The sequence below is a fragment of the Amphibalanus amphitrite genome, unplaced genomic scaffold (genome assembly GCF_019059575.1).
Source record: "Amphibalanus amphitrite isolate SeventyFive unplaced genomic scaffold, NRLGWU_Aamphi_draft 000126F_arrow, whole genome shotgun sequence".
NCBI lineage: Eukaryota > Metazoa > Arthropoda > Thecostraca > Balanomorpha > Balanidae > Amphibalanus > Amphibalanus amphitrite.
Window position 1 is genome coordinate 455,750 of NW_024881621.1, and position 20,456 is coordinate 476,205.

The 20,456-nt window shown below is 49.6% G+C and overlaps 3 protein-coding genes across 12 annotated transcripts in view; 1 reads left to right on the forward strand and 2 right to left on the reverse strand.

Annotated features, from left to right (window-relative positions):
• Nucleotides 1-7,705, reverse strand: part of LOC122381744 (ATP-dependent RNA helicase DDX24-like) — a 14,984-nt gene extending 7,279 nt beyond the window's left edge. The window contains exon 1 of one of the 5 annotated variants that reach the window (XM_043366303.1): nucleotides 7,607-7,705. The gene's annotated coding sequence lies outside the window, so the exon portion shown is untranslated. Of the gene's footprint in view, nucleotides 1-1,328; nucleotides 1,608-7,566 lie in introns of those variants that run through there. The other 4 variants (XM_043366304.1, XM_043366302.1, XM_043366301.1 and 1 more) reach the window with 4 other exon arrangements.
• On the forward strand, nucleotides 5,409-16,859 carry LOC122381745 (serine/threonine-protein kinase Pink1, mitochondrial-like). Of its 6 annotated transcripts, none has more exons than XM_043366311.1 (11): nucleotides 5,409-5,473; nucleotides 10,182-10,509; nucleotides 10,931-11,137; nucleotides 11,540-11,684; nucleotides 11,968-12,121; nucleotides 12,733-12,912; nucleotides 13,387-13,512; nucleotides 13,813-13,984; nucleotides 14,328-14,558; nucleotides 14,982-15,071; nucleotides 15,802-16,859. In XM_043366311.1, exons 2-11 carry the CDS (start codon nucleotides 10,258-10,260, stop codon nucleotides 15,964-15,966), a joined length of 1,722 nt encoding a protein of 573 aa, XP_043222246.1. In that variant the 5' UTR covers nucleotides 5,409-5,473; nucleotides 10,182-10,257; the 3' UTR covers nucleotides 15,967-16,859. The 6 variants fall into 6 exon arrangements, with proteins under 6 accessions (XP_043222246.1, XP_043222240.1, XP_043222242.1 ...); XM_043366305.1 differs by having other exon boundaries at nucleotides 5,443-7,296; XM_043366307.1 differs by lacking the exon at nucleotides 5,409-5,473 and adding an exon at nucleotides 5,477-5,513.
• A 960-nt stretch (nucleotides 16,860-17,819) lies between these two features.
• Nucleotides 17,820-19,803, reverse strand: LOC122381720. Its single transcript, XM_043366213.1, has one exon. The coding sequence runs from the start codon at nucleotides 19,050-19,052 to the stop codon at nucleotides 17,865-17,867; it is 1,188 nt and encodes a 395-aa protein (XP_043222148.1). The 5' UTR covers nucleotides 19,053-19,803; the 3' UTR covers nucleotides 17,820-17,864.
• Between the last annotated feature and the right edge of the window lie 653 nt (nucleotides 19,804-20,456).

Sequence of the window (20,456 nt, forward strand, 5' to 3'; positions counted from 1 at the left end):
CGGACTCCGGAGAGCTACAGTAAGGACTGGCTAATTGGAATAGTCATATCGACCCAAACTCCCTGTTCCGATGGCATTCTGTTTACACCAGCCCAAATCTGGCATGTCGGTCAGAGTTGCTGGGGCAAAACGGACTTGAGCCAAACCAAATTGCTGGCTAGGATACAGTGACGTACCAAGAACTCTCAACTGACTGCAAAGTTCAACTGGCTGTGGTTGCTACCAACAACCACAGAACATCCATGTCATGAACTAAGGAGCTCGTAATCTAGCACCGGAGCAACTGAACCCTCACCAAAGGGGATCCCAACTATGAAGCTGTCCGTCATATACATTATACAGCCTCTCCCAATTAGGTCTATTTGATCAACTGACCTGACCGGATCCACGGTAATTATTAACCCTCGCCGGCACAGGGGGGGGGGTTGATGCAACCCCCCTTAAGAATTTTCGTGAATAGCTCGCGTAAAAAGCGGCCGATCGCGACGAAACTTTCAGTACCCTCGCATTGATCAATTTTACACCTACCCTGAAAATTTCATGACGCTGACCCAAGTGACCTTTGATCTGTGACCTCTTTTCCGAGACCATGTTTGGCCGGAATCGCGATTCGGCGTATGTCGGCTCGCATTAGCCGCGCGTTTGCAAGCTTTTCGTGGTTTCAAACGTTCAAACATGTGATTTGATGTTGCTCCCAAACATTAGGGTGGGTGTCAAGGTCACCTGAAGGTCAGGTCAGGTCATTGACCTTTGATGACCTCGGGTGACCTCGGCTCACTTTTTCGAGTTTTTCATGTTTCTAGACTAGTTTTAGGAGCTGAATTCGAATTTAGCAACCATTTGAACATTTACGAAGTAGTTTTGGTGCCTTTGTAACATATGTAACGAAGCTGTCAGAGGCGGTTGACACGTATAATGAATACCCGTCATATCCCCTACCTGTTGACCTGACCTGACTTGACCCGACCTGGTCTAAATGCTTAAAGACATCATCTCTGATCAAAACTAACACGATATTCGTGATCAGCACCCCGGAAAACCACATAGCAGCCACACTTTACGACGTTCTAACAGGTCCCGATTTTCCCGGTTTTTGGGTCATTGACCTGACCTGGAAGGTCACCCGATCACCTAGGACCTTAAAATTGGGTATCATCGGCTTCCTCTCGTGACGGGCAACATGCTCGTTTTCCCGCGAAGCTCTACCTCGATCAGGGGCCAAACGCGGGGGGTCGTACCAACCCCCCTTGTGCCGTCGAAGGACGCAAAATGGCCTGTGCCGGCGAGGGTTAAGAGTAAATACAACCAACACTGGAAAGTCGTCTTGCCTTGATCCAAGTCTGTGATCCGCACCAGAGTTCTCGCAGTTTCAGGCCCACAACATGCTTGATGCCTCAATCCCTATCCAACAAGGCCGTATATTGATATCTTATATTGATCCTATCCAAGTTGAGTTCAAGTGATCCAATTTGAGTCTATTATTTAGGGCCTTGATCCAAAGGATCCAACGTTCAGTGGATCCAACGGATCCAACGTGAAGTATTGTCGCAGGTGCGCTATAGATGTAAAAGTAAATTTTTAGAGTTAAACCACTGTTAAATAATTTGTCTTTCTTCTAATTCACTGCCATCTTTATATTAAATTTTCCTCGTAGTGTAGGAGTATTTCCCATATTTTACACATTTGAAGTAAAATAAAGTCGATATTTGGGCAAAATAAAAGCATTCGCTACTACAGTTAAATCGGTAACTTCCGCAAAAAGGTCGAGAAAAGAATGCATTGACGTCATTTGTTTTTTCTTTCTCATCTCATGTAACTCAAGGCCCTAAATACAAGGTTGCACGGACTAATTTCTACTAAACCTACCAGAATAAAGTTTCACGGTTGGGTATTTAAATAACTATTCAATCTAAACTTCTTAATTATTTTCTCGTTATCATTTATAAGCAATTTTATAAATTGACTTTCAATTCGCTTGCCTTTTACTGGCAAAATAACTTTCTAGTATTGGGTCAACATAGTGGTGTAGCAGTAGGAACCATATCTGGCAAAACCCCAATACCTACATACAGCAGAAAAGCAGCCACCAGGTGTCGCCACAGTCGCCACTTGGTCGCCACACAGATGTCGCGCGCGTCGCCAATCGCCACACTACCGATTTCCATAAGGACGCATATGTACGGAGATGTATAGGAAAGTCGCCCTTAAGGACTACGCTTACATCCTTTGCTTATGAGGTCGGTGGTTGGAAATTGGGAGGGGCTCAGCTATTTTCGACCACGGATATAGCTTTATCACATGATGAGGAACATGCTGATAAGCATTTTATGTGTCATAACAGCACAAAAGTATTTTTAATCATTTTTCAAAAATAGCCGTTCTGCCGTATCTTTCAGTGCAAGGTGCCGTCGGTCATCCCCGACGTTACGTCACGCCGGGGATTGCCAGATTTTCCTACTAGACTTCGACGCCCCCTGATGTAACTACTGTAATAACATGAAATTGTAAGACCTTGGAGAATCTGATCCACAGTGTGTGCTTTGACCAGCTGCCGGACATTGGTCACGTGACCACATTTTCCGTGTGACCTTGAGTTGGCACCAGATTTTGTCGACAGACGTGGCGCAGCTTATTTTACTGCAATATTTTAGATACTAAATATTTAGACGTATGGTGGTAAATGATACCGTGCAAATAATATTGAATCATCGGTGACATAATTACCATTGATACTTGAATATCATCAATAAAATGCAATTAATCTATTATTACTCTTCCAATGATTTTATTGTGTTTGCAGGCATAGGTAGAAACTGAAGAGCTGAGCCTGCAGCTTGCAGTTGTTCTATACAGTAGCGGCGGAACACCTTCAGTTAAGGGGGGGGGGGCACTGCCGACTTTCGGTCCGATTCTTTCCATGCAACGCTCACAGGGCTAATGTTAAAACGCCAAAATTATCCCGGCAGTTGCTGGGGTATTTCGCCACCCACCGTTTGCTGGGGGGGGGGGGCGTTAAACGCCCCCAGCCGATAACTCGAGAACCAATAGGCGCAGCGAAACGCACGAGGCGGCAAACGAAAGAACGCGACGAGACGCTTCAGATGAGTACTTTAAAGTCGAATTTTGAGGTCACAGGTCAGGTCAAGGTCAGGTCAAACACCTGAAATCGGGCTTTCAGTAGCATGGACTTCAGGCCTGCGCAATGGGCGCCTCTCGTCATAAACTCTGTCAAAACGGTGCACAATCCATCATATAAGGCCTACAAGAGTGTCAGCTCCATATAGGGGTCAGTCAAGCATAGGTCAGGGTCAAAGTCAGGTCAACCGGGCAGGCACATATCCCCGAAAATCAAAACTGATATTCGCAGTCTGTGACACATGTTTTATAGGTAATTTGGGGCGTAGAACACGATGGTGACATTCATTTTACCATATGTGTACGTGTTTGGCTAAAAAAGTTCAATTTAAGAAATGCATGTATCATGGTCGTGAAGTAGTCACGAGAAATTGCCAAGATTCAGTTCAAGATTTTGGAAAATGTGGAACGATAATCAACAATCGAAGATAGCCATTTGATTGTTCATGGTATTGGCAGTCTAATGGCGTTTACGGCATGTCTGTATGTCTATTCTGTGATTTTATATTATTTTTTGAACATATGCCGTTTTTGGTCGAGAACTCAGAAATCATGACGTCACTAAAACCTCGATATCTCAAAAATTTTCCGACCGATTTTTTTGAAACTTTGTCACAATAAACTTCAATCAATTCCCTACAGGTACCTAAAATTTGGCTTTATGCTATGGCCTAAAGTTTTTAAAAGTTTAAAAAGTTAACTTTTAACTTTAACTTTTTTTAAACTTAAAGTTTAAAAAAAGTTTTTATGCTATGGCCCGGCGAAAAAAGTTGGGGCGTTTAACGCCCCCCCCCCCAGCAACTCGCGGGTTATAGGGGGCACGGTGCCCCGGTGCCCTCCCCGTTCGCCGCCTATGGTTCTATAACTCTTAATGCATAAATCAATGCTACTGAGGGCTGCAAATTTGTTTCACTTATCTTTAATAACTGATGCCCTACCTTCATCTACCATTATCTTTAAGAATCTTGCATCAATCATCACCAGACTTCTTAGTTTTTTTTTTTTACATACCGGCGCCCCAGCCGCGAGAGTGGGCGGGTACGACTCCCTCGCCCTAATTGAGTAGTAGCCTCGCGGGAAAAACAAGCATGTGTGCCGTTACGGGACCGGGGACGCAGCGATTGATGCACGGTTAAAAAGTCTCAGGTCAACTGGTGGCCTCTGAGGGTCAGGTCAAGTGCCCCGAGGGCCAAAATACGATTTCGGGTTTTGAGAAATAACATTGCCAAAAAAACGGCGCAGAGTCGCGATTTTAGTACCATCATGTTTGTCATGCTCCGGTGCGTCAAAATGGTACACTTTTGTTTGAGTGGGGTCAACATAAGGTGTTCACATCGGGTCAAAGCCAGGTCAGAGGCACTCAGGTCACGAACTTGGTCGGAGGAGGTTATAACTTATATCGTATATCATTCGATTCGGTAGGTCTTCCCGAGTCTATTGGCGACTTTTCCGACTTGCCAGTTCAATTTTATCAGGAGTTATTGACGAAAAAACTTGTGACCTTTGTGACGTCATGAATGACGTCACGCTAGGTTAAAGATGCAAAAGTGAAGCATTGGACATTGCAAGAATTGCATGAAATTGCGATTCCATGTGCTTGAGCTAGGTTTAGATCATTCTCGGCGTCAAAATTAGTTTCCATATTTTCCCCCATTGACTTGTAATGGTGACCTCACGCGATCGGCCTGACCTCATGTGACCTCTAGGAGAAATCCGAGATATACAAGTTTTGAGACTCCTAGAGGATACTAGGTCCTGTAAGTATCAGCTCGCTGTGACAGCTCCTCTGGCACCGAGGGCATTGCGAAGTTTCGGTATTTTGGGACTATTGCAGAGGTTCACGTGTGACGTCATAAGTCAGTGATCTGACCTGAAACGGAAATGCAATTGGTTTCCAAAGATGCGTATGGAAGCCAAGATAAGGTGTGCCAAATAGCAGCCCTCTAGCTGTAAGTTGTTTTGAGCTATCGCCAAAAGTCGTGAGTGGAGCGCTACTGACTCTCCGGTCGGCCGCCGGGGGTTAGGAGGCGTGCAGGGTATCGGAAAACCACCTGGTACTTTGCGAATTTTGCCGATAAAAATATGTTTCTTATGCCGACTTATAGCCAAAAGACTACTGGATCTCAAACCAGTCGTATCCTTGCACTAAATGGCTTGGTTTAGACACGATAGGTCTGAAAAGAAAAGGTCCCATGTATTCTCTATGGGCGCCGCGAGGCCGTTGGCACCAGAGTTTCGGGAAGTGCCCTCGCCACAACCGCACGTGCAGATTTGGTCACGTGACCAAGCGCATTTGCCGCCACTGTATAGAAGACAGCTATAAAAGGAAGACCCCACTGTATGTTACATCAATCGATTATAGAAAAGCATTTGATTCCGTGAAAAGAAGTGAAATGATAAGAGCTTTGATGGCATATAAGATCCATCCAAAAGTTATAGATGCCGTAGCAGATATATACCAAGGAGACTCTACACTGATCAACTTGAATGAGAGCACAACAGAGGAAATGGACGTGACAAGTGGAATTCGACAAGGATGTACCGGTTCTACAGCATTGTTCAAGATTGTTACGTATATAATCACCAAAGAAATACAGGAGACAACGCTTGGGTTCAGAAACAGGAAATTCTACATTCCAATACTGTTCTTTGCAGACGATGGACTAATATTAGCACATTCACTTCATGAAACACAACTGCTGATCAAAGTTCTAACCGAAGTGAGTAAGAAGTGTGGTCTGGATATTAACAAGGATAAAAGTGCTGTATTGGTATTCAATTGCAAGGAACAACCAGCTGAAGTAGAAGGAATACCGACAACAGACAAGTTGAAGTATCTGGGTATAAGGATTGGAAATCAGCGAAACATGTTCAAGGAGCAGAAACAGCAGATGATAGAAAAAGCTCAAAGGATGGCAAACATGACTTATGGGGTGATCGCGAGAAGTTGCAACAAGCTCATGATAGGAAAAACATTCTGGAAGAGCCTTGCTCTACCATCCATTTTGTATGGTGCCAACATATTCTACATAACGGAAGAAGAGGTAAAGAAACTGGAAATGATAGAAAACGGAGTATATCGACAGATACTCGGTGCACCGAGATATACCGCCAACTGTGCCCTCCGGGGCGAAATTGGAGCTTCGACGATGAAAACAAGAGTTATGAAAGGGCATCTACAGTATGTTAGAAGCACTCTTCAAGGAAATAACCAACTATTGAAGGAAGTAATAGAAACTCAATTAGAAGAGAAGAGTACGAAATGGGCAAAAATGATCAACGCGCACCTAGAAACGCTAAACCTAAGCCAAAAAGACCTGAGAGACTTGAAGAAAGAAGAACTTAACCAAAATATGATCAGGTGGGACGATAAAAGATGGAAAGAGGAAGTAGAGACCAAAACAAGTCTGAGGATATACAAGAGATGGAAACTGAAGGTAAAAGAAGATGATGTATATGACAACACCCCACAATCAAGAATCCTCTTTCAAGCAAGAACGAACACTCTCCCTCTGAACTCTAGGAAGAGGTTTACAAAAGAGAAAACAAACTGTGTTCTGTGTGATGAACAAAATGAGGATCTAAAACACTTCTTGTTGGAATGTCCAATATCGAGTGAGATTAGAGAGAAATGTCCCGAACTGCAACAGCCATACTGGGAAGATAAAGAAGAAGTCATTATGAAATTTCTATTTGATGATAATAGGAAACATATGGAAGATAAGAAACAAATTCTATACAGCATGTGGAAGTTAAGATATAGAAGGCAAAAAGAAAAAGAGCTCAATACTATCATGCACCCCATACCAACTCATAGCGCGATAGCTTAAGTACAGTTTAAAAGAATAGGAGGAGCCGTTGCAAAGGCAAATCCTCTAAACCATCATCATCATCATCATCATCATCATTTATATACACTGTGGCTTTGACCTTTGTTTTGATTTTGATTTTCGCTTTTGATCCAGTCATCTGAATCTGAGTCACTGAATATCGATCAAAGGAATTGATCGTTCCCTTTCGCCTGGTCAGAGTTCAGAAGAAATTGTTATGAATTGCTTTGGGCTCCTGAAGCCCTCTTAATTTTGATTTCAGTTTCAATTTTGGTTTCTAACTTAACTCAAACTTTTGTAGGTGTCAAGTTCTGGCCTGTGTCGGCGGAGGGTAATTACATATACCCCGCGTTGCGTTCGATGTCTCTCGGACGACGTAGAATCTTCGTTGACTGAGAGACATTGAAGGCGGGGATAGTCTGTTCCATGCGAAGCTTTCGGTCAGAGCTGCTTTGGCAGTTCGCTTCTCCTTTCAGTAATTTGTGTATTTTAATGAAAGCTGTATGTACAGAAATCACGCACTGGCACTGCTTTGAGCTTTCTGCGGGGCACCCACTTTGGCTGCAAGCTTGAAATGGCACAGACTATACAGTATACACACCTAGTCCTACATATTATAGAGTATTTTCTCTTAGTCTTACTTTATTGACCTAGTTAGGTTAATTTTTCAGGCATTGTGCATTGTTTTGTATTTGGCTGTTATTTGTGCAAAGCATGGCAATCCTAATCCTCATGGTATTGGTAACCCTGGCGTCACCGGTAGCTTTTTCGTTCAAGGCTAAGGTTTCCTGTATCAGGCCGCCGTGCCAGGCTGAAGCATGCTTGACGTCACTGGGTAAGAGAAGATAACGTAAAGAACGACTCAGGCAGACTCCAATCGACTCAGGCAGAATCAAACTGACTCGACCGACTTAAACCGATTAAGATCTACTTAGACTGACTCAAACTAACTGAGACCGACTCAACCGACTCAAATCGATCGACTCAAATCGATTCCGATCGACTCAGACAGACTCAGGCAGACTCAGACCGATTCAGATCGACTCAGACCGACTCAGATAGACTCAGAACGACTCAAACTGACCCAGAACGACTCAACCGACTCAAATCGTTCCGATCGACTCAGACAGACTCAGAATGACTCAGACAGACTCAGGCAGACTCAAACCGACTCAGGCAGACTCAAACCGACTCAGGCAGACTCAGACTCAGAACGACTCAAACTGACTCAGACCCACTCAACCGACTCAAATCGATTCCGATCGACTCAGACAGACTCAGAACGACTCAGGCAGACTGAAACCGGCTTAGGCAGACTCAAACCGACTCAGGCAGATTCAGACCGATTCAGATCGACTCAGATAGACTCAGAACGACTCAAACTGACTCAGACCGACTCAACCGACTCAAATCGATTCCGATCGACTCAGACAAACTCAGAACGACTCAGACAGCCTCTGACAGACTGAAGCCTACTCAGTCACACTCAAACTGACTTGACCGACTCAAACCGATTCAGGTCTGATGATTCAGGTCAAACCGATGGGTGTGTCTGAGTCGGTCTAAATCGGTTTGAGTCGGTTGAGTCGGTTTGAGTCTGCCTGAGTCTGTCTGAGTTGTTCTGAGTCTGTCTGAGTCGATCGGAATCGATTTGAGTCGGTTGAGTCGATCTGAGTCAATTTGAGTCGTTCTGAGTCTATCTGAGTCGGTCTGAGTCGATCTGAATCGGTTTGAGTCGGTCAAGTCAGTTTGAGTCTGCCTGAGTCGGTTTGAGTCGTTCTGAGTCTGTCTGAGTCGATCAGAATCAATTTGAGTCGTTCTGACTCTATCTGAGTCGGTCTGTGTCGATCTGAATCGGTTTGAGTCGGTCGAGTCAGTTTGAGTCTGCCTGAGTCGGTTTGAGTCGTTCTGAGTCTGTCTGAGTCGATCGGAATCGATTTGAGTCGGTTGAGTCGATCGGAGTCAGTCTGAGTCGTTCTGAGTCTATCTGAGTCGGTCTGAGTCAATCTGAATCGGTTTGAGTCGGCCGAGTCAGTTTGAGTCTGCCTGAGTCGGTTTGAGTCGTTCTGAGTCTGTCTGAGTCGATCGGAATCAATTTGAGTCGGTTGAGTCAGTCTGAGTCGATCGGAATCGGTCTAAGTCTGCTGAGTCGGTTTGAGTCTGCCTGAGTCTCTCCGAGTCGTTCTGAGTCTGTCTGAGTCGATCGGAATCGATTTGAGTCGGTTGAGTCGGTCTGAGTCGACCTGAATCTGAAAGCGTGATAAGTTATCTTCTCTTCCAGTGACGTCACAGCATGCTTCGGCCTGGCACGGCGGCCTAATACAAGAAATCCTAACCTTGAACGAAAACATTACCGGTGACGCCAGGGTTACCGATACCATCCTCATCTATGAGATCATTTTGATCATTATGACTATTTTGTCCTGGCTGCTAGTTGGAGAAAGTAGCACCAGGTGCTAGGCTAGGTTGACAACTGATTACTCTGCACCAGCCTACACCAAGGAACTCTGCACAAATTACACAAAAAAGAGAGTAACTACATATTTTTGGCCACAAAATTTAGAAATATGCACTTATGATATACAATTCCAATAAAATGCTACATGATTCTGCAGGTATTAGTATGACATAATTGAGGCCCAGATTGGGGCCTGCACCAATTCATGAAAAATCTGGACCACGCCATTTTAAATCCACACCAGTCACCACACCACACTGTGCAATGGCTGAGTGCCTCTGCAGTCTGCATCAATGAGATATCATGAAAATTGCAATACTGTGCAGTCTCCTGAGCAAGTTGCACCCAAAGTGCAGATAAATTACTTTTGGGTAAAGGTTTTGTGTGGAGCAGTGTGGGTGGCTGTGTGTTATTGTGCTGATTTGGTGTACCAAGCTTGCTGATGTGAGACTGCTGGCACGACACTGGTGCATAGGCCTTGTAAGATATAGTGTAGCCTGGGGTTTGTCAATGGCTGGCCAGACAAGCTTGTGCCAACATTGACATAGTTCCTGTGGCTAACACTGATGAGTTATGAGGGATCAGCAAATTGATTTATCAATAACCATAATTTTATATCCAAGATACCAGCTTAGTTAGGTGGTAATATGTGGTGGTAGATAGCTGCTATCAAGGCTTGCTTGCACCAAGTCTTAGCTCTTCCTTTCTATGGTTGACATTGGTCCATTTTTCATAATGCTCAGGTTTTTTTCCCACAGGCATTGTCTCCTGCCTGCGCCCAATGCTCTTTTTCTCTCTATATCTCTAACTCTGAGACTCAACATCCATCTGAAAATGAACGGTATGCTGCTGGGCCAATTTCTGTACACCAAGCTGAACGACTATGTGCTGAAGCTGAGCCGAAATAAGCTGGTGCACCGTCTGCTGACGGACGGTGATCGCTGCTCCCGCGCCGGGCCCCGAGGTCGGCCCACGCTCGATCCTCCGAGTCGCACCTACCACCGCGTGCTTCTGAAACAGCCGCCGCCGCCGCCCGTAGCGGTCTCGAACCCCGTCGTCGCTTGGACTACAGTCCTGAGGCAACAGGTGAGTGATGGAATAAATAAACTCGTAACTCAAGGAAGGATAGTAGTTGAACCTGACTCTTGAATTTTGGTCATTTGGAATCCTCATCTGACCAAACTTACAAACACTGATCGCTCCCGACTGGTTCTTTTGGTGCATTGCGCGTTTTCGTCCTCTTCTTTTTCTAAATTTTGAACTTGCAACATCGATAAAGCACTCTAGCTCATTCTATCGCTCAAACATCGTAAGTAACCTGCTCGATGGTAAGTGTTCTGGTCGTAAAGAGTAACTAAACGAATGTGTGAATATCTTACTCTGTCGCTCTACAGGTGCGCTGGGTGACGCGGCAGTCTGGAGTGTCTTACTCTGTCGTTTTATAGTTGCGCTGGATGACGCGCCAGCTGATGGGCAGCCTGTAGTGTCTGACTCTGTCGTTTTCCAGGTGCGCTGGGTGACGCGGCAGCTGGTGGGCAGTCTGGTGAACCCCTCCAGCCGGCTGCTGTCGCGCCAGTGCAAGGAGCTGGCTCAGCGTCTCCTCTTCTCCGGCGGCACCCACACCCTGGTGGCGTTTGTTGGCATCACCCTGACCGGAGATGACGGACTCGTCACCAAAGCGGACCGCATGGAGGTGCTCTGCGCAGATATCAAGGTACGATGCACCAGCTTCTTATTTCTGTCCGTCGGCCTCAGGGATTTCAGTTTTGGTGCTGAAGTGGTTTAATTGAAAACCTTCGTTTGAAACGGCGTAATTCTTAGGTTTAGAATGAAGAATCACCGGGAGGGCTACGTTCGCTAAGGGTGAGTTGTTTATCAACCCCCTCATTTTTCGGTGCAGAAATAGATGAATATCACTGGTCGTTACGCCTATTGATTATATTTTCAACTCCTTGCGAATCTTTTCATTCAAAAGGTTCGGATTAAATTTATAAAAATGAAATAAAATATACTTAAAATTTGTCGTGCAAAAATTGTAAATATTTTCAACGCGATGCAGATTCTGAATGGTTGCCGAATGCTTACTGCGCACTGGCACATTTGTTTGTGTGAGCAGAAGTTTGTGCGCGACATGCACTGGCCCGACTGTGACCCGGAGCCGTCTGACTGCCACGCCAACGTCGAGACACTCCACGACATTGAGATCAGCGACGAGATCGCCAAGGGATGCAACGCCGTCGTCTATAAAGCCCGCATCAAAGGTGGGACGCCAGCAGCCGAATTTAGGAACGGGCTCTTCGCCAATTACCCATCCCTCTTTTCACATCCAGCTATATTTTATTTGGCAGACTTCCGTCCCTTTGTTCCGTGCTGCCGTTTTTGTCGATGCTGAATGTTGGAAAGAAAACACTTCAATTATGTAGTTAACTCTCTTGGTCTTTGATTGCTTCTGCATGGGTCTGTGTTTGAGTTTATGCGTTTGCGATATATGATCGTCGATCGTCCTAACCCGCTGTATGCTCTCCCCTGTCGTCCGATTTGTAGGCACTGGAGATGCTCGCTGGAACCTGGCTCTGAAGATGATGTTCAACTACGACGCCGAGAGTAACGCCTGGAGCATTCTGCGCGCCATGCACCGCGAGGTGGTGCCGGCTCCCTGGTATACCGTCACTGAGGAGGTCCGACGCCTGGTCACAGGGTAAGTGAGAGCGGGCGGGCGCCCAGGGGACTGTGCAGGGCGGATGGTGCCGGCTCCCTGGTACACCGTCACTGAGAAGGTCCTATGTCTGGTCACATGGTTAGTGAGAGCGGATGGGGAGTTGTATGCAGCATGTGTCATCGGGCTAGTGAGCGGAGGGGCTGTGTGTGCACTGAGCAGTTCTTTCTGGGTTATTGTGGGTATTAAAGGGTGGTAAAGGATAGCCGCACACTGGTGAAGTATGAAATTTGTCCATCCAAATTTGACTTGGAATCAGGAGTATGTTTTAAAGTGGCGTAGCGAGGCAGGCTGACTGGCGAGATTGACGTGCTGCCGTCTGTGACTGTGTCACTGTCAAATATGTAGGACTGGCGTTGGTAAGTGCTCGCAATGACTGTGCCACCCTGCAGCTGTATTCCTTTGTCAGTGTGGGACTGCACTGGTCGACCTGCCATCTTATCACTTACTGCCCTCTGTCCCAGCGTGGGACTGCGGCTGTTTGACCTCCCGTGCCCTCTGTCCCAGCGTGGGACTGCGGCTGTTTGACCTCCCGTGCCCTCTATCCCAGCGTGGGACTGCGGCTGTTTGACCTCCCGTTCTCTCTGTCCCAGCGTGGGACTGCGGCTGGCCGACCTGCCGCCCCACCGGAACATCGTCGACATCCGAGCCGTGCTGGTGGACCGCGTACCGCTGGTGGGTGGCGCTCTCTCCAGCTACCCGGCCGCGCTGCCGGCGCGACTAAACCCGGACGGAGCCGGCCGCAACGCCAGTCTCTTCCTGCTCATGAAACGGTCAGTCAGTACTGAGTCTGAGGCGCAGTACCCATATCAGTCAGTTTTTACTTGGCGACGGGAATGCTAGATAGCTAGGTAGTTGTTAATTGGGTTTGATATCGCTGGCAGATAATACTCCGATGATAACACTCCGATAACAGAGTGCTGCTAGATCTTCAGTGCTCTAGTGAAGTACGGCTTGTCATGGTGGTGGTCTAGGGTTTATTGTCTTTGTTCCTCTACCCAGCTATTTGCGGCTCGTGGGGGAAGGGGGTCCCGAGTCTGTGGTAACGAAAAACGATGCGCACAATGTAATAATGTCAATTATTTACCATCTCTTGTCTAGTAACGGCGCCCACAATCTGTGTTTGTCCGTGGTCTCGATTCACACGGTCTGTGGTATCGATAAGCATAATCCCAGTTCCTTTTCCCCTGTGACTGTGACTTCAGTGTTCAGAAGACTACAGTATTGTGACCGCTATTTTCCGACAGGTACGACGGCGACCTGCGCAGCCTGCTGGCCCAGTGTCCGGAGCTGTCTGCTCACACCCGGCTGCTGCTGCTCACTCAGCTGTTAGAGGGTGTCACCCACCTGGGACAGCACCGCGTGGCGCACAGGTACGAGCGGCATGACTACAGGCCTTTACAGAATCCCAACATAGACAACGGTCCAACCCTGTCTAGAACTAGGCTTCAGGCTGGACGGTGGACTAGGCTGTTGCATCTGTCTGGCTCCAACCTCTGGTTGTGTGATCGTCAACTGTGTGTTTTCGACTGCTTAGTGTGCTGGTCTTGATTCAATTATATTTCTCCGCTTACCGGACGACTTGGGCGCAAATTATCCCGTAGCCAACGAGCCCGTCAGCCCCAAGTAGCCTAGGCACCTAACTCACATGAGGACTCTCTGTACGCGCGCAGGGACCTGAAGACGGACAACCTGCTGGTGGACACGTCGGCGGGCCGGCAGCAGCCACAGCTGGTCATATCCGACTTCGGCTGCTGCCTGGCTGAGACCAGCGGCGCGCTGACCGTGCCGTTCACCTCGTGGGACGTCGACCGCGGCGGCAACCTGGCCCTGATGCCCCCCGAGGTTGGTACTCGGACTAGGTGAGGGGCGTGCTAGGTGAGGGGCAGCGCAGGGAAGCTGCGCAACGTGGCTGAGGAAGGGAGGGGATTTGCTGGTCCCAATTTTAGATTCTCTTTTCCGATGAGTTGTATACCCTTGATGAGTTGTTTGGTTTTTCCTCCGGTAATCGAGTTGCATCTTTGTGGGATATAGTGTGTCAGTCTAGCGAGTCCCTACAGTCTATCCGTGGCGAATGAGATTCATCACAGCCGATATGTCCGTGTGTGCTCTGTACTGTGGTGTGTACTGTGTACCGAAGGCCGTAGCGTTTCTGTGACCGCGCCACTACCCATCGCTCACTCCACAGATCTCTGGCGGCCGGCCGGGCCGGTTCGCCTCCCTGGACTACAGCCGGGCGGACGTCTGGGCGGTCGGTACCATCGCCTACGAGATCCTGGGCTGCACGAACCCGTTCTACGGGCCGGACCGACTCAACAGCGCCACGTACTCTGAACGTGACCTGCCGCCTCTGCCGGCCTCCGTCCCGGCGCTCCTGCGCTGCCTGGTGGAGGATATGCTGCGACGCGACCCGGCGCAGGTGTGCAGGCTGGTGTCGGGTGGGCTGTTACGGGATGGGATGGTGCGGTTGAAGATTGTGCTTAGCGTTACTCTTTGCAATATGAGCGAACAAACTTGCACAGCTGAGGAAGCTACTGACTGATTTAGTTCAGTAGCATTCTGCATTAGTACCCCCAATCCCTTGGAAATGCCGTCGTGGCTGCCGCCGCTCTTTTTTGTCACGTCTATCTTCTCCGATAATTGATTCATTCCATTTTTAATTTCAAAATCATGATTTTACGTCCTTGTGCCGACTTGATTCCAATGTCGGTAACGGTGTATTCCAGTGTGTATGGACTGCTACATTGTGGACTTTTGTGCGACCGTTTGATCTTATCTGCTGCACTGCTTCTAATACGCTCGCGTCAAATTGTCCTGACGTTGCGTGTTCTGCCCGTTTCAGCGTGTGTCTGCGCGCGCAGCGGCCACCATCTGCCAGCTGATTCTGTGGGCGCCCAAAGCGTGGTTCGCCGCGCCTCCCTCTCACAAACAGGTGAGAGTTCGGAGCACCGTGCTTGCCTTCTCTCTCCGTCCCTTGGGCGTTTGTTACAGGCACATGACCCGCGCGGTGGTGGATACTGTTGGTTTAAAGAGTTGCCATGTTGGATGATGTTTATTTCTCATATATTTCTGATAAAATCCGTATAATGTGACTGACAGCGTTGTCAGTTGGCTGGCCCTAGGCATATGATGATTACGTCGGTATCTGACTGAAATGTCTGCGTTTGTCCGTGGTATACCTGCCCGCCTTGTAATGCCAATGTTGTGCCTGACCGGTGTCATGTGCTTAATTCTCTCATCTCGCGTTGCAGATTCGGCAGTGGCTGCTCACACTGACTGACTCCCTCTGTATGCGGCAGATTCGACAGTGGCTGCTCAGTGCTCACATTGACTGACTCTCTTTCTCTGTGTACGTTGTAGACCCAGCAGTGGCTGCTCACACTGACTCTCCTCCTCTGTGTGCGTTGCAGCTTCGGCAGTGGCTGCTCACACTGACCGCCAAGGAGATGTGTCAGTGTCACGCGTGTCATTAATCCTCCCTCTGTATTTCGCAGATTCGCCAGTGGCTGCTCACACTGACCGCCAAGGAGATGTGTCTGTGTCATGCGTGTCTTTAATCCTCCCTCTGTATTTTGCAGATTCGCCAGTGGCTGCTCACACTGACCGCCAAGGTGATGTGTCTGTGTCATGCGTGTCTTTAATCCTCCCTCTGTATTTTGCAGATTCGGCAGTGGCTTCTCACACTGACCGCCAAGGTGATGTGCGAGTGGCGCAGCCGCACGGAGCGCGACGATCGGCTGGAGCACGTGCTCGTGCACACTCTCCTCTGTCGTCTCACCTATGCCGACCTGAGCGAGGCCCTCCGCTGGCTGCAGCGACACGTCTGAGGCCGGTCGGCGAGCTGAATCATCTGTGATAGAGCACACTGAGGTGTCGGCGGTGGATCGCACGGCGCCCCGACAGCGGCGGTCAGTGGTGCACGGATCGGGTCGGGGCGCAGCCGGCGCTGCCATGGAGCCGAGTCAACGGCAGGCAAGTGAACTGTGTGTGCCAGGTGTGAATGGAACCTGGCTTGGTGATAGCGTTTCCGACGTGATCTGTACGGTCTCTAAGGGATTTAGAGGCCCACCTAGATAACTCCTTATGCTAACTCATCAATGTTTGCTGTAGAAGGTCCACGGATAGGCATTACGGAGGCGCGATGTTGCTATCCAGTAGGCTAACGAAATCCCGATTTATCTGATGCAGCAAGCGTATATTTCTGGAACTCTAAATCCTTTATTGTGTACATTTATATTCAGATTGGAGTCAAAATCATTATATAGGCCAGTTATTCTATGTTATGTTTGTGGACACGAGTACATCGTTAGGTAAATTCGAGTAGCCGCTTTCCCTGGTTAGGCCGTAGTGACTGGTGGTCGGGCCTGTATTACCACAGGAGCACTGTGGGAGCACTGTGGCATATAGTCGCTACCTATCGGTGCTGGTCCATCTGCTAGGGGTGTTATCCGTTCCCAGGAGGTGGACACCAAGCTGTCTGTGTCCTCACTCGTCCCCGTGCATATAGGTGCGATCGATGTAGCTTTACCTGATCTGATCAGCAGTTTTATCCCGAGTTGTGAGGCTGTCGCGCGTGTGTCGTCTTTATTATTCATGTCGCATTGTGAAATGATATTTTAATCCCACAAGGAACCGTGGGGCTGAAATTCGAGAGACAAGCGTGTATCATGTATCAGCAATTTCGGAGTGTGTCGAAGAATACAAGGTTTCACAGACAACACAACTTCTGTCAGTGAGGCCAAGTATTTTGACATATAGGAATGTATCAAATTAGACAATGAGGATGTCTTGACACAAAATTCACATCGTGTAGGTTGAGGCACTGTCTGTGGAGAGAAGACTGTTGGTTGCCGCAAGCATCGCCAAGCGTCTTCCCCTCACTCCCACCTTCCACAAACCAATGACCAGCCCACCTCCCGTGAGTTGAGACTCGTAGGCAGAATTTCGACTGACAACATCGGCCATCGCTGTTTGAGTTGCAGCCAGCTTACCGACATGAATTAATGTTGGATTATTCAGCGGATATGTCTCATGGACGTTTGTGCGCTGGCTGAGGCTGGTCTCTTGCTGCTTTGAACTCATACCATCCATTATTTATTTGTTTTCATTGATTTTTGCTGATAAGCTTTTTTACAGTTCAGAGGTTTGCAAACACGGAAGTTTGACTGTGGGTCTGACCCGAGGCTCTAAACCTGTGTCCGACCTGACTTGACCTGCTACCCAAAGCCTTGCTGAGAGCCAATTATTAATGTTTTTCACGAAGCTAGACGCTTCTTATTGAGTAACCTCGATCGAATGCTGCATAATGCATTCAACCTGGACTCACGAATATAAGACACCTCGGGATGCAAGGGCATTCTGAGATCCCGGGGAGACAACTGCCCGCCTTCTTTCTCCAGGCCCGGGGCTCGACATGGGTCTGGAAATTGTGTATATTACGAGATAGAGTCCAAGGACATATCTCTGTTTTTGTAGTCCAGGGTGGTGGATGTTTATAATGAGAATGTTCATTCTGTGAGCGTTTTTAAACGCCCTCTAACCATGAGGTCAACCAGGAACAAACCGTCACGTATGTCCATAATTATTGTATGTAGATACGGTCATATGCCTATGTATACAGCGGTCTATGATCAGTTCGACTAGCAATAGTAAGGCATCTTGGCTTGACCCGCAAGCCCTATTCACTAGAACGTCTTTATTGCTGTTCGAATATTCGAACCGATGACTAGATAAAATCGAGTACATAGGTAACGTTCTTGGGCAGGCCTTCTTTCTCCACCCCGGTCACAAACTCGGTGCGAGCGCGCTCTCTGATCCGCGCGTGCATCTCTGTGTTGCCGTTGGCCAGCCGGAAGATGGTGCGCAGCAGGCGGTGGCGCAGCCGGGTCAGCCAGGAGAGGGTGCCGTACAGTCGCGGGACCTCTAGTCCCAGCACGTCGTGCAGTATGTAGTAGAGGAACACGTCGTGGTGACACTGGCGGAACACGGTGCCCAGACCGTCGAACAGGGCGTGTGTGAGGCCCAGCCAGCAGCGGTCCGGGCGGCGGAGCTGCGGCACCAGCACGCGCCGCTCCAACTGCAGACACAGCGCGCGCACCTGGGTCAGCGAGCCGACACACAGGTTGTGTCTCTCGGCCACACCCAGCCGGTGACCAACGCTCCGCCACAGGTGGACGAAACACTCGAGGTCGTCGTCGGTGAGGTGCGCCAGGCCGAATTTCTCCGGATGGAGCACCACCAGGCCAACGAAGAACCACTGCGTCAGCACCATGTCCAGCTGGGAGAGGAATCGTGTCGGCCGAGCAGGCTCCGCCGGCGGCGGGCCCAGGTCGCCTCTGAGGGCCGCCAGCGGACACCGACCCGGCGCCGGCAGGTCGACCTCAGCCAGGTCCTTCCCCTCCAGTTGCTCCGTCACGCGGCGGTGCATGGCTCGAACTTTGTCAGCGTTACTGAAGGCGGTGTCAGTCGGCAGCCAGACGTCACCAAACACCCAGGTGAGCGTGTACAGCGCCGTCTCCAGGTAGCGTCGGCGCGCGCGCGGCACGGTGTCGGAGCGGCGCGTGTACACCAGCGGCCGCGCGCCGATCGTCGTGAACGACAGGAACAGAGACATCACCTGGGAGTTGTTGATGACCGGCCAGTAGAGCTCGTGCAGCCGCCGTGCGCGGGCCAGTTTTCGGTCATCCAGCCAGTCGGGCGGCTGGGAGCTGCTGTTGCCGCAGTCGCCGTCCTCCTCCGGCGCCTCCTGCAGCAGCGTGGTCAGCTTGGCCTCCACCCAGGCGTCCGACTGCGGCTCCGGCCGCGGCGGCGGCACGTCCGAGTCGTCGCTGTAGAAGGAGCGCAGGAAGGTCCACAGGTCGGCCAGATACAGCAGCGCCAGCTTCACCGGGCGCAGGGTGCTGACCTCCAACATGGCTGGAGTTCTGGAGGGGGCTCTGGAGGTCAGTAGTGGAGCTCTTGAGCTGTAAAGAGGAGCTCAGAAGTTCTGCGGTGGAGCTCTGTAGGTCTGAAGAGTAGAGCTCTTGAGCTGTGAAGCGGAGCTCCAGAGTCCTATAGTGAAGCTGTTGCTCGCACAAACGGGTCCCAGCCCTCGGCGCTGACAATCACTGACGACTGCACTGCGTTCAGTAGCAAATGTCACACTACAGGCCGCACAAAGTCATGTCGATCAAGGCCGTATGTATCGGACATGAATGCCAGAGTTCCAGGAAATCCAGGTCCAGCAACGTTACATAACCACAAACCTCCAATCGCAGACTTCATTCAAGCTGCAACGATGTGCAGCCTCGCGTCGTGCCTTGCCGTCGCTGACAGTTGACCCAATACCGCAACGCACACACCCAGGGCCCGCCGCTACTGCACTAAGCTAGATCCTTGCACTGCCTGCATCGGTACAGACCGAGTCCCTGTGCACTGAGTCACAACATACCGTGCAGCCGGCCGGCCGGCCGCCAGTAGATCGCGTGCACCTGGTGACGGCTCCCCTCCGCTCGGACGTTCTTTATCAGCCGACGCAGGTTATCGTACCGACGGATCGGGTCCGTGCCGGCCACCGTCACCGTCACGGGTCGTCACGGGTCGCCCTACCGTCACGGGTCGCCCCCCACCGCCCGGCGACCCGTCACCGACCTCGTGTGTGCCGCCGGCGGTGACCACAGCGGCCCGAGCACTGCCTGCGCAGCTGTTATCGACCGGGGGCAGGCGGCCAGCCGACGGCGTCAGAGGATCCCCGCGTCCCCCCAGGCCCCCGGACCCCCGTCTGGGGGGGGGGGGGGCGGCGCCGTCCAAGGACGCCCCAGGCGCTGTATTTGTGTCGTGGGCTTACATAAGCGCGGCTGATAGGAAGCAGTCCGTTTTTTCCTCGTCTACGGACAGCTATAGGTACCCCGAGTGGAACTGAGTGATCAGGAGTACCTACATATGCCTTTACCCACCCATACGCAAACGGCAAACACCACCACTGTATGAAGCCTTTATAGAGTACTTAGAGGCTATAATGGGCACTGAGCGGATTATGCCCAAAACCTCTGCTATGCCTGCACACTACGCAGCGCTGACAGAACATCAGGTGGTAGTATATTCGAAGGATTTCTGAAGTCCGTAATCCATCGACAGGTTTACAGCTTTGATGGATGCACATTGCACAATGAGCAAATGTGGTTATCCGACCGGTATCGCCGAGTGTATGATATCCGCTGCAGCAACATAACAAAAACCGTGCTATAAATTCAGCTTGCAAAGTATCGATCAGGTTCCAACTGCGGATGCGGTGGTGTGCTGTTTCAGCCCGAGCAGTTGCACTCGCCTCACGGCGGTA

Bases quoted from the DNA above. Each gene is read 5' to 3' on its own strand.
- LOC122381720 (XM_043366213.1), bottom strand. From the start codon at position 19,052: ATGTTGGAGGTCAGCACCCTGCGCCCGGTGAAGCTGGCGCTGCTGTAT.
- LOC122381745 (XM_043366311.1), top strand. From the start codon at position 10,258: ATGAACGGTATGCTGCTGGGCCAATTTCTGTACACCAAGCTGAACGAC. The intron at 10,510-10,930 runs GTGAGTGATGGA...GTCGTTTTCCAG, and splicing joins CTACAGTCCTGAGGCAACAG to GTGCGCTGGGTGACGCGGCA. The intron at 12,913-13,386 runs GTCAGTCAGTAC...ATTTTCCGACAG, and splicing joins CTCTTCCTGCTCATGAAACG to GTACGACGGCGACCTGCGCA.